The sequence below is a fragment of the Salvelinus sp. IW2-2015 genome, linkage group LG1 (assembly GCF_002910315.2).
Source record: "Salvelinus sp. IW2-2015 linkage group LG1, ASM291031v2, whole genome shotgun sequence".
Classification (NCBI taxonomy): Eukaryota; Metazoa; Chordata; class Actinopteri; order Salmoniformes; family Salmonidae; genus Salvelinus; species Salvelinus sp. IW2-2015.
Window position 1 is genome coordinate 56,886,940 of NC_036838.1, and position 13,740 is coordinate 56,900,679.

A 13,740-nucleotide genomic window follows, 5' to 3' on the forward strand; every position below is an offset into this window, starting at 1 on the left:
GGTTTGAATCCCTGAGCTGACAAGGTAAAAATCTGTCGTTCTGCCCCTGAACAAGGCAGTTAACTCACTGTTCCCCGGTAGACCGTAATTGTAAATAAGAATTTCTTCTTAACTGACTTGCCTAGTTAAATAAAGGTAGAATTTAAAAAGATAAAATGTTAGAAAAGGAAAGGAGAATTGTCTTACTTGTACATTTCTTCAGCCCGGACCCTTTCTTCAAAGCGTGTCGGCTTAACTTGCAGGCGAAGTTGTTCTCCCAGTACTCAGCAAACCAGATATTCCTCCTGTTGTTCTCCAGTGTGCGGCTGATGAAGTAACGATCAAACCCTGGAAGAGATCGATCAGATCATTGTCATCATCAGTGCACTCACTCTGGCAACAGTGTCCTTGCCAACACAGTTATTGACATGTGGTGGAATGTAATGGAGCATTGGGGTAACACTTTTAACTATGTTTTTGACAGGGTGGGTATTTCTTTAACAGTGAGTGTATTGAAAATGGCTGATTGTGTAATGACCAGAGTTGTGGCTTGGCTGGCAGACTGAGTAGATAATGACAGAGGTCTGGACAAGGGGACTGATGCTAGCACAGGACAGTAAATGCTTTATATTTTCGGGCTTGGAAGTGTCCTGTGTTAAGATGACCAAGATCTGGTGAGACTTGTTAACAGAGATATCTCTATGGCTGTATTTACACAAGAAACCCAATTTTGACATTTTGACCAATTATTGGCAAAAGATCTGATTGGTCAAAAAACGAAATTAGTGAAAAAAAGATCAGAATTGGGATGCCTATGTACGTTGCCAGCTGCTGGCACAATAACGCACTACTGATCCATGTCAACGTCTCGTCTGTAAAATAAACATAATGATAAATCCATTATTCTGTAATCTACAACAATTTAATTTATCTCAGTCCCTTTATCCTTGTACATTTAGGGAAAGCTACACAAGATCTACCAATCAATCAATCAAATCAATCAAAGCCAATCTAAAAGTTCATAGCAGCAACCTAAAAGCTTTCTTTGTTCCCCTGACATCCCCCCCAACAATTAATGAACTAATCAAGCAAGCAATCATTCAGTCAATCAACCAAATCAATCAATCTGCCAATCTAACATTTTTCCCCAGCAACCTTAAAGATGTCTCTATTCCCCCTCACCTCTGATGGACTGGCGTTTGGGCAGGATGGTGACTGCTCCCTCTGCCATCTCCTCCTGGTGTAACACTGGAGAGATCTTTGAGCCCCAGCTGTCTGAGCCCACCCAGATGAAATGGCCAGTCTGGTTGGCCTTCTTGGCTGCTTGGAGTAGCCGCCTGGTACAAGTGGATAAACACATTTAGCTACCAGTAATACATGTGATATTATGGTAACACTTTCTATGAACCAACTGTTAGGGCTGTACTGCATTAAGAACTACACAAACAACAATGACTTATATAGTACACTGCGTTCATGATTCAACTTGAATTCACTCATTCTTACCTCTGTCCTATCCATAGTGAAAGGTGAAAACTAATTTGGATCCCATTGTATTGGTCTGGCTGGTCTGCCTAATACAGAATGTGATGTGTATGTATGGTCTGGTGTGTTGTGTGCCCAGAGAAATCATCATCATTTTTTTACCAGAAAATGTTAACAATAGAACTATAGCAAATACTTTCTCCAGGTTTTTATGTTTTTCACCTGAGATTTCTAAAGCAGGCTTATGGCAACATTAYACATCCAAAGCTGATTGCACAGTGGCTGGTAACATTGACTAACGTAAGGACCACGAAAGGCTAAACGATTAAGATAATTTCCAAGTTTATCCTGTTGTCACTAAGATAATGTGTGGAAGCATATTAACATGAGTTACCGATGGAGAATCTAAAAGGGGGAATTATGACAGCGCTCGACCAAGGCATAATGCATAATTTAAATGTCAAGCTTTTATTTCTGCCGATTGATTCTTCTCCCTTTGATTGATAATATTTCATGCTGCGTATTTCTTATAATGAACATTTGTATGATTTTAGTATACTTCATATTCAACTTGTCAATGCTACGATGATAATACCCTTACCTGATATCATCCTCATTGGCGAAAATAATGACCACCCTTGCATTTGGGTTTTCTCTTAGTCTGCGAATGACCTTATCAAACTCTCCCGGTTTCGCCTCCCGGGGAATCTTGACCGACTGAGAGATGCACACACCTCCTACAACAGAGAGAAAGAAAACACAAAGCAGTTGAGTGGCAGGTTAAGCACTGGATTGGAAGGTTTTCACTTTTSACAGAAGCTCAACTTGAGCTATCAGTACACTCTGAGAAAAGAAAGTGCTATCTAGAACCTAAAAGGGTTCTTCGGCTGTCCCCATAGAAGAACCCTTTGAAGAACCCTTTTGGGTTCTATTTAGAACCATTTCCACAGAGGGTTCTACCTGGAACCAAATAGGTTTATCCTATGGGGACAGCCGAAAAGCCTTTTTTCTAAGAGTGTAGGTCACCAGTAAGTGCAGAACTCTCAACAACATTGTTCTCTCTGAGGTTTGTGACTGTATGAATCCTTCGGCTTCACTAAATCCACCTGCTGTGAAAACATTTGCATCTGACGCCCAGTTACTGCCCAGTGGGGGGCAGAGAGGAAATCTGACACATAGGACTTCACTTGATCCATGTTCATTTTGAAGATACCCTTACCAAGGACATCTTTAATCAACACACTTAAACCACAGGGAGGAGAACAGCTTCAAATGAAATATGGAAATTAGAGACCCACTATACCAAAGCAGAAATACACACAAGGTGATGATGAAAGCAATGACAGACGTCACATACTAAAACAATATTTGCAAGTAGTAAATGTTATGGTAATTAGATAGCGGTAAGACAATAGGGTTATAATCAGTGGCGTGTATTCATGGATGCTTCTCCAAATATTTGACCAATTAAAGATGTTCCGTCAATTCGCAAGTGGCTGAATCTCACCGGAGAAATCATCCGAGCGCCCCTCTGTCTCAGTATGTGTAGCCCATGTATCTGATGCTGTCTGGAACAAAAGAGTATGACATGTTTCCACCGCAACATTTCATTGATTGATGTCAGCAATCATTTGGCCTCCCTTGATAAAACAATTATAAAATAATTTGCCAATCAGCATTGAGCTGAGCTCAAGTGTGGGATTGTCCTGGCGCAGCAAAACACCCCCCAAGGGAGGCCAGTTTGGATTTGGCTTCACACCAACCAAATAATCTCCTAAGCAAAATTTCACCATTGTCAAAAAAAATTGTCTAGAAATCGAACCTTTCCTAAACCATGGCTGGAGATGGGGATTAGGACTTGTGGTTTTGACAAAATTCTCTGTACAGACCAATGATTCTGACGGCGATTCTGATCTAACCATAAATTCATATGTTGTGCCCCTGGCCTGAGGTGATAGAAGTTCAATATGTAGCCTAGATGTAGCCTAGTAGGCTCACGCTAACTAACTAACTTTGCTGGTTCATTGTTGCCCATGTGAGCAAGTGAGGCTAGCAAGCATTTGGGCTAGGTAGCCTATGAAAACTAAAACTAAAAGCGTACAGAGCTATAGACCGTTTTGCCATCATGAAAGAGAGTGGGATGGCATTGGCGTTCTACAAGTGTGTGCGCATGCACGCACACACACACAAACACACACAGAGACAGACAGAAATCAGTACCATGGACAACCACATTATATTTAGCATCATTGATTGGACTAAATTGTTTTTGGCATCTTACATTTTTTTGTATTGTGTATTAAACCAAGCATATATAGCCTTGTTGATTTGATGATGTTTAAATGTATATGTTGAAATGGTGCTGGAATAGCGGAGGCAGTGCTCCTGTTGTCTTTGTGCTGACTTGGGGTAACTCTCTGTGGTTCTAAATCAGTAGTTGTTTAGTAAACTGTCGAAAACATTAACTGACCATGCTGTAGGTGATAACTGTTTGTGACATGCAATATTTGCTTTGTGGACTTCACCGGACAGATGTTGTTCTCCGGTTTTGTGATGAAACAAACAAATGCCTAGTTCAATTTAACATAGTTTAGCTTGTTGTTAATCCACCTGTCGTGTCAGATTTAGAAAATATGCTTTACAGCGAAAGCAATCCAAGCGTTTGTGTGAGTTTATCGATCACTAGACAAAACATTACAAACACCTAGCAGAAATGTAGATTGGTCACGAAAGTCAGAAAAGCAATAKAATTAATCGCTTACCTTTGATGATCTTTGGATGTTTGCACTCACGAGACTCCCAGTTACACAATAAATGTTCCTTTTGTTCGATWAAGATTATTTTTATATAAAAAAAACTCCATTTGTTTGGCGCGTTATGTTCAATATTCCACAGCCTTAGGCAGGTCATCAAGGGTTGACGAAAATTCCAAATAGTATCCGTAAAGTTCGTAGAAACATGTCAAAAGTTTTTAAAATAACATCAAATTGATCAGAAATACAGTGTCGACATTGTTAATGTTGTAAATGACTATTGTAGCTGGAAACAGCTCATTTTTAATGGAATACATAGGCCCATTATCAGCAACCATCACTCCTGTGTTCCAATGGTAGGTTGTGTTGATCATGAGAAAACCATTTTGCAATTATGTTAGCACAGCTGAACACTGTTCTGATTAAAGAAACAATAAAACTGGCCTTCTTTAGACTAGTTGAGTACCTGGAGCATCAGCATTTGTTGGTTCGATTACATGCACAAAATAGCCAGAAACAAAGAACTTTCTTCTGAAACTCATGTTCTGAGAAATGAAGGCTATTCCATGCGAGAAATTGCCAAAAAACTGAAGATCTCGTACAACGCTGTGTACTACTCCCTTCACAAAACAGCACAAACTGTCTCTAACCAGAATAGAAAGATGAGTGGGAGGCCCCGGTGCACAATTGAGCAAGAGGAAAAGTACATTTGAGTGTCTAGTTTGAGAAACAGACGCCTCGCAAATCCTCAACTGACAGCTTCATTAAATAGTACCCGCAAAACACCAGTCTCAACGTCAACAGTGAAGAGGCGATTCCAGGATTCTGGCCTTCTAGGCAGAGTTGCAAAGAAAAAGCCACATCTCAGACTGGCCAATAAAAATTAAAGATTAAGAGGGGCAAAAGAACACAGACACTGGGCAGAGGAACTTCACTGTTGACGTTGAGACTGGGTGATCCTGATTTCGGTAAACCCCCATGAGTTGACCTTTCCTTTGAAAACCCCAAAGGTGAGCGAGTTTGTAGGACCGTTGAAGGAAGAGAGCTTCCATACAGTTGACAATTCGATGCCTGGGGAGCAGCTGATTTCTGAACAGAGTAAAGATGTTTCCCTCTCCCTTCTTTTTGCTGAGATATGTCCATAGTAGGAATTTGATGAAGCTTGTGTGGGTTACTTTGACAGAGATGGTGGTCTAATGAGGAAATGGCATTCTCGCACCACTTCTGGGCAGGACGATTGGCCAAGTGTATCTCAAATTGTTGTTCCAGTTATGCTTCGACAAGAGATACTGAGGTTGGCTTACGATGGTAGTATGGCAGATCTTGTGGTCAACAAGACATATGACCATATCTTGCATATTTTCTTCTGACCTGGTCTGAAACAGGATGTTGTGGCTTACTGTAATTCCTGTCGCATTTGTCAGCGGACGGGTAAACCAAACCAAGCTGTACCGGTTGCACCTTTGCAACCAAATTCTGCTTTTGACAAACCTTTCAGCAGGGTTCTAGTGGATTGTGTTGGTCCTTTGCCCAAAGCAAAGAGTGGTAACCAGTTTCTCTTAACCATTATGTGCACCGTCACTTGTTTCCCTTAGGCCATTCCACTAAGGAAGATCATGAGAGGGAAGGTACTACGGATATTGCAGGAGATTCCCCTTGAAATCAGACATGTCTGTGTTACGGAGAGCTTGGTTGCTGAGTTTCTTTTAAGGGTGGGCAGTCAATAAGTTTAGTGCTTAGTCATTGTGTAGCCCTGGCTCCAAATGTATTTGGACTGTACGTTTTGCCATTTTGGAGAGGAGTTTTGTTTTGGTTGGGATCGTTCAAACAGGACGAGAGTTGTGGGAGCGTACGTGAGATTTCAAAATTTCGGAGTTTTAGGCAATTATTATAAAAACAAAAAAAATTGATCTTTAATAAATGTGAAAAAAAAGTTGTGTTTTTCGACATAAATCAAATCAAATCAAATGTTATTTGTCACATACACATGGTTAGCAGATTTTAATGCGAGTGTAGCGAAATGCTTGTGCTTCTAGTTCCGACAATGCAGTAATAACCAACAAGTAATCTAACCTAACAATTCCACAACTACTACCTTATACACACAAGTGTAAAAGGGATAAAGAATATGTACATAAAGATATATGAATGAGTGATGGTACAGAACGGCATAGGCAAGATGCAGTAGATGGTTATAGATACAGTATATACATATGAGATGAGTAATGTGAGGGTATGTAAACATAAAGTGGCATAGTTTAAAGTGGCTAGTGATACATGTATTACATAAAGATGGCAAGATGCAGTAGATGATATAGAGTACAGTATATACATATACATATGAGATGAGTAATGTAGGTATTGTAAACATTATATTAAGTGGCATTGGTTAAAGTGGCTAGTGGTAAATTTTTACATAATTTCCATCAATTCCCATTATTAAAGTGGCTGGAGTTGAGTCAGTATGTTGGCAGCGGCCGCTAAATGTTAGTGTGGCTGTTTAACAGTCTGATGGCCTTGAGATAGAAGCTGTTTTTCAGGTCCTCGGTCCCTGCTCTTTGATGCACCTGTACTGACCTCGCCTTCTGGATGATAGCGGGGTGAACAGGCAGTGGCTTGGGTGGTTTTGTCCTTGATGATTCTTTATGGCCTTCCTGTGACATCGGGTGGTGTAGGTGTCCTGGAGGGCAGGTAGTGATCCCCCGGTGATGCGTTCTGCAGACCTCACTACCCTCTGGAGAGCCTTACGGTTGTGGGCGAGCAGTTGCCGTACCAGGCGGTGATACAGCCCGACAGGATGCTCTCGATTGTTCATCTGTAGAAGTTTGTGAGTGCTTTTGTGACAAGCCGAATTTCTTCAGCCTCCTGAGGTTGAAGAGGCGCTGCTGCGCCTTCTTCACAACGCTGTCTGTGTGGGTGGACCAATTCAGTTTGTCCGTGATGTGTACACCAGGACTTAAAACTTTCCACCTTCTCCACTACTGACCCCTCGATGTGGATAGGGGGTGCTCCCTCTGCTGTTTCCTGAAGTCCACAATCATCTCCTTTGTTTTGTTGACGTTGAGTGTGAGGTTATTTTCCTGACAACCACACTCAGAGGGCCCTCACCTCCTCCCTGTAGGACGTCTCGTCGTTGTTGGTAATCAAGCCTACCACTGTGTGTCATCGCAAACTTGATGATTGAGTTGGAGGCGTGCATGGCCACGCAGTCGTGGGTGAACAGGAGTACAGGAGAGGGCTCAGAACGCACCCTTGTGGCCCCAGTGTTGAGGATCAGCGGGGTGGCCCGGACCACCTGGGGGCGGCCCGTCAGGAAGTCCAGGACCCAGTTGCACAGGGCAGGGTCGAGACCCAGGGTCTCGAGCTTGATGACGAGTTTGGAGGTACTATGGTGTTAAATGCTGAGCTGTAGTCGATGAACAGCATTCTCACATAGGTATTCCTCTTGTCCAGATGGGTTAGGCAGTGTGCGTGTGGTTGCGATTGCGTCGTCTGTGGACCTATTGGGTCGGTAAGCAAATTGGAGTGGGGTCTAGGGTGTCCGGTAGGGTGGAGGTGATATTCCTTGACTAGTCTCTCAAAGCACTTTCATGATGACGGAAGTGAGTGCTACGGGGCGGTAGTCGTTTAGCTCAGTTACCTTAGCTTTCTTGGGAACAGGATATCGGATATCATATATCGGAGAAGGCGACGCATAAGTAGCGATGCATTTAAGTTTATATTTTTCTGTTGATGGTGAGCAAACTTGTCCAACAAAAATATAGGATATATTTGTTGTCTTAAGGGGGAAGGTGATACAAGTTTTGGTTTTTCCATTTCTGTTTTCAGGTTGGACTTCAGCACATATAGTATGTTTATGCGTAGGGCACACCAATTGGTGTCACCACATTAGTGTTTTAGAAAAATTACATACTTACCTGATTTGTTTGATATTAATAGTAAACAATTATATATTTAACTAAGAGTAAGACTGGCCTGCTAAGGGTGAGTTTTTATGGTGTCCACTCTAGCTTCCTGCAGCTAGTCTGGGCATCAAGGAAATTGGGTTTTCTAGAGGGCAATAAAACTTTACAGCCACATTCCATTCTATGATCAGTGGTGCACTGAGGAGATGTATTCAATGGACAGGATGTGGGGTGGTTGTAACCCGGGATAGAGGTGGACTGGAACAAAGGGTCTTAGACATCCTGGCATCTGGGAAATTAGGCCAGGGTTGGTGGTTAAAATAACGCCAGGTGCAGATAAAGACAGGATGAACCCAAAGTGGCGTATGATGCTCTTTGATCTGCCTGGGAGGGGTGGATCTAAGCATTCTTAGTGTCCTATATAAGGTCTGTTGTTCGTTGTTAGGGAAGCTCTCGGCAACACAACTTAGAGTGTGAGGTCGACAGTGTCATTATTTCAATAATTAATCGATATTAAAGATGAATGTTTGAAGAAATGACCTAGTCTCTGAATTTCCACAACATTTGTCAGTATGTGTTACACCTGTGCTGGTTCCAGTTGTTGTTAATAGTCAACTTTCAGTGGACAGCCCAATGAGTGTCTTTCAGAATCCCTCCTATAACCCCACCTGTTTTGTTTGGTTGTTGTCATTGACTCTTTGTTCCCCCTTCTGTTTGAGCGACATTATTTGGTTTTCTTGCTGGGTAACGTAACAGTTACGTTAACTGACTGATATTATTATGAAACGTAAAAMATCTCCTAAACCTGTGTTAATCTCAGACCTTATTTCTGGTGTTTATCCCAAAATCCTATTCTTTCCCCATTTATTTTCCCCATAGGAATGGCTGAACGAACCAGAAGTAACTCATTAACGTTTTTTAGGACTAAAAGATGGTGAGATCRATTAATCACAGGGGAATTTCGTCACCAAGAAAATGGAAATTAGAATAGAATTGAAAATAGAATATCATTCATGTCAAAATAGTTTGTGCACCGAGCAACCTACTGTTCAGATATTCCATTACACAGAATCATTCTCATTCCCACTGAAATGCACTGCTGTGAGCAACTGCTTGTGTTTTCATTCCATTTTCAGGACTCCAGAATTGCTTTGTGTATAATGTCACCCATTGTTCCAGCACATAATGATCTACAGTTCTAATTGCATACAGTGAAACTACTGTTTCTTCCTCTCAGAAGTTTTGTTGTCAGCAGCTGAAAGTAAACAGTGAAAAGAAATGTGCTTAAATAAGGGCCTTCAGAAAGAATTCACATGTTTGTGTAATAGCCTGAATTTAAAATGGATGAACTTTAAATTGTGTGGCCTACACACAATACCCCATAATGTCAAAGTGGAATTATGTTTTTACAAATTAATTACAAATTAAAAGCTGAAATGTCTTGAGTCAATAAGTATTCAACCCATTGGTTATGGCAAGCCTAAATATGTTCAGGAGTAAAAATGTGTTTAACAAGTCACATAATACGTTTTATGGACTCTGTGTGCAATAATAGTGTTTAACATAATTTCGGAATGGCTCCCTCATCTCTGTACCCCATACAGTACATAGAATTATCTGTAAGGTTCCTCAGTCGAGCAGTGAATTTCAAACACTGATTCAACCACAAAGAACAGGGAGGTATTCCAATGTCTCACAAGGAAGGGCACCTATTGGTAGATGGGTAAACATGAATAATTTGACATTTTAATATCTTTTGAGCATGGTGAAGTTATTAATTACACTTTGGATGGTGTATCAATACACCCAGTTACTACAAAGATATTAACTAAGCTGCCTGGCATCCAGGACCTCTACACCAGAGGAAGGCCCTAAAAATTGTCAAAGACCCCAGCCACCCCAGTCATAGACTGTTCTCTCTACTACCGCATGGCAAGCGGTAACAGAGTGCCAATTCTAGGACAAAAAGGCTTCTCAACAGTTTTAACCCCCAAGCCATAAGACTCCTGAACAGGTAATCAAATGTCTACCCGAACTATTTTCATTGTGTACCCCCCCAACCCCTCTTTTACACTGCTGCTACTCTCTGTTTATCACATATGCATAGTAACTTTAGCTATTTAACTATAACCGGGCTATCTGCATTGTGTCCTGCCACCCACCACCCGCCAACCCCTCTTTTACGCTACAGCTACTCTCTGTTCATCATATATGCATAGTCACTTTAACCATATCTACAGGTACATACTACCTCAATCAGCCCGACTAACCGGTGTCTGTATGTAGCCTCGCTACTTTTATAGCCTCGCTACTGTATATAGCCTCGCTACTGTTTTTTCACTGTCGTTTTTATTTCTTTACTTACCTATTATTCACCTAATACCTTTTTTGCACTTTTGGTTAGAGCCTGTATGTCACGACTTCCGCCGAAGTCAGTCCCTCTCCTTGTTCGGGCGGTGTTCGGCGGTCGACGTCACCTGCCTTCTAGCCACCGCCGATCCACTTTTCATTTTCCATTTGTTTTGTCTTTGTTATACACACCTGATTTCAATCCCACAATTACTTGTTCCTTATTTAACCCTCTGTTCCCCCATGTTTTTTTGTGAGTGATTGTTTATTGTATTTTTGGTCTGTCATGGTGGGCGTGTATTTGTTACTTTGTATATTTGACATTTTGAGTAAAAGTACGTTAATTACTCATATCTGCTGTCCTGTGCCTGACTCTCTACACCAGCTACACATAGGACCCATTACACTGTAAGTAAGCATTTCACTGTAAGGTCTACACCTGTTGTATTCGGCGCACTTAACAAATACACTTTGATTTGATTTGATTTGAACTCCGTTGCTGGAGAGGAAGGCAACCAATCAGGGATTTCACCATGAGGCAAATTGGTACTTTAATAAAACAGTTAGAGTTTAACGTTTCATAGGAAACTGAACATGGATCAACAACATTGTAGTTACTCCATAACACTAACCTAAATGACAGAGTGAAAAGAAAGAAGCCTGTATAGAATAAACATATTCCAAAACATGCATCATGTTTGCGATAAGGCACTAAAGTAAATCTGCAAAAAATGTGGCAAAGAAATCAGCTTTATGTCCTGAAAACAAAGCGTTAAGTTTGGGGCTGCATCATGTTATGGGTATGCTTGTTATCAGCAAGGAGTAGGTCGTTTTTTGTTGATAAAAACAAACAGAATCGAGCTACGCACAGGCAAAATCCTAGAGGAAAACCTGCTTCAGTTTGCTTTCCAACAGACACTGGGAGACAAATGTACCTTTCAGCAGGACAATAACCTAAAACACAAGGCCAAATATACAATTGAGTTCCTAACTAAGATTACATTAAATGTTCCTTACTGGCCTAGTTACAGTTTAGACTTAAATCGGCTTGAAAATCTATGGCAAGACTTGAAAATGGCTGTCTAGCAATGATCAACAACCAACTTGACAGAGGTTGAATTTAAAAAAAAATGATGTGCAAATATTGTACAATCCAGGAGTGCAAAGCTCTTAGAGACTTACCCCGAAAGACTGCCAGCTGTAATTGCTGCCAAAGGTGATTCTAACATGTATTGACTCAGGGGTATGAATACTTATGTCAATTAGATATTTCTGAATTGCATTTTCCCAAAAAATTTAAAAAATAAAGGTGAAAAAAATTCTATAAACTTGTTTTCACTTTGTCATTTAGGGGTATTGTTTGTAGATGGGTGAGACACTACTTCATCCATTTTGAATTCAGTCTGTAACACAACCAAATGTGGAATAAGTCAAGGGGTATGAATACTTTCTGAAGCCACTGTGTAATACACATAGAATATTATGTATTCTCTAAATTGGATTCTAAATAGGAAAATTTGAATAAAGATAATGAAATGTTTCACGTCAGCACTCCACTACCCATACATTAAACTGTATACAGTGCCTTGAAAAAGTATTTGCCCCCTTTCTGATTTTCTCTATTTTTCCATATTTTTTATATTGCATCTTATCAGATCTTCAACCAAAACCTAATATTATATAAAGGGAACCTGAGTTTACAAATAACAAAACAAATTGATACTTATTTTATTTAATTAACAAAGCTATGCAACACCCAATTCCTCTGTGTGAAAAAGTAATTGTCCCCTTACACTTAATGCTTAATGCTAAATTGTAATTATTTCACCTCTATTGCCTTGTTATTGCCTACCTCCCTACTCTTCTGCATTTGCACACACTGTACATAGATTTAAAAAATATATATATGTTGTGTTATTGACTGTATGTTTGTTTATGTGTAACTCTATGTTGTTGTTTTTGTCGCACTGCTTTGCTTTATCTTGGTCAAGTCGCAGTTGTAAATTATAAACTTGTTCTCAACTGGCCTACCTGGTTAAATAAAGGTGAAATAACAAAATGTAAATAAAAAAACACTCAATAACTGGTTGTGTGTAACCAAATGACTGCAACCAAATGCTGCCWGTAGTCGTTGATCAGTCTTGCATAATGTCTGGCATAATTTTCTATATAAAATAAATGAAATAAGTATGTAATTGCTGTTATTTGTTCACTAAGGTTTCCTTTATCTAATATTAGGTTTTGGTCGAAGATCTGATACCATTCATTATAAAAAAAAAAATATTCAAAAGTAGAGAAAGTCAGAAAGGGGGCAAGTACATTTTCACTGCACTGTATATAGCTTAATGTATGTGAATTTGAGTGATGCCCTGAAACAGTAGAGCAAATTAGAAAGGGTGCAAATACTTTTTCATAGCACTGTACACCAAAAAACAGTCTCAAACTTCTTCTTTTTTTGTAAATGTGTACACATATAGTCCTATGGTTGTGTTGAAGTGCAATGTGGCTTAAGGGTTCAAACTGACACAAAGCTATGTCTATCCCATGCTGAATTCATGTTCATTAAATTTAAAAACACAATCATTGTTGCCCAGAAACCCAATTCGTTGTTGTACTGCTCCACTGAATTTCCTAATTGTAATTATTTCCGCTACTGTTTGGTCGTCATTCATGTCTTTGTGGGCATTTAGCCTGTCTAGCCACTGGGTGATTAAACATTCTAGATTCCCATCTTTTGGGGGGGTGGGCCGGTACATTTAATCAAGTATTTTGTTATGGTCAGTGTCGTTTCAGTTTGGTCATTCATAGCATTGTCCACTTGCCCTCAGACCCTCAAAAAACGTTATACACCTGCACCATTGAGAGCATCTTGACTGGCTGCATCACTGCTTGGTATGGCATCTGCTTGGCATCTGACCACAAGGCGCTACAAAGGGTAATGAGTACGTCCCAGTACATCAATGGGGCCGAGCTCCCTGCCATCCAGGACCTCTATACCAGGCCGTGTCAGAGGAAGGCCCTAAAAATTGTCAAAGACTCCATCCACCCAAGTCAGACTGTTCTCTCTGCTACCGCTCCTACCCCCAAGCCATAAGACTACTAAAAAGCTACCCAAACTATCTGCATTGACCCTCTTTGCACTAAATCATTTGACTCATCACTTACACTGCTACTTCTGCTTATTATCTATCCTGTTGCCTAGTCACTTTACCCCTACCTACAGTACCAGTCAAAAGTTTGGAAAGACATACTCATTCAAGGGTTTTTCT

General features: G+C 40.4%; 1 protein-coding gene across 1 annotated transcript in view; it reads right to left on the reverse strand.

The window, feature by feature from the left end:
- Positions 1–13,740, reverse strand: part of LOC111970456 (metabotropic glutamate receptor 4-like) — a 295,475-nt gene that overhangs the window by 87,644 nt on the left and 194,091 nt on the right. The window contains exons 4-6 of the mRNA XM_023997215.2: positions 2,066–2,201; positions 1,162–1,316; positions 187–327 (exon numbers count right to left, since the gene is read on the reverse strand). Of these exons, the coding sequence (XP_023852983.1) occupies positions 187–327; positions 1,162–1,316; positions 2,066–2,201 (432 nt within the window). The remainder of the gene's footprint in view (positions 1–186; positions 328–1,161; positions 1,317–2,065; positions 2,202–13,740) is intronic.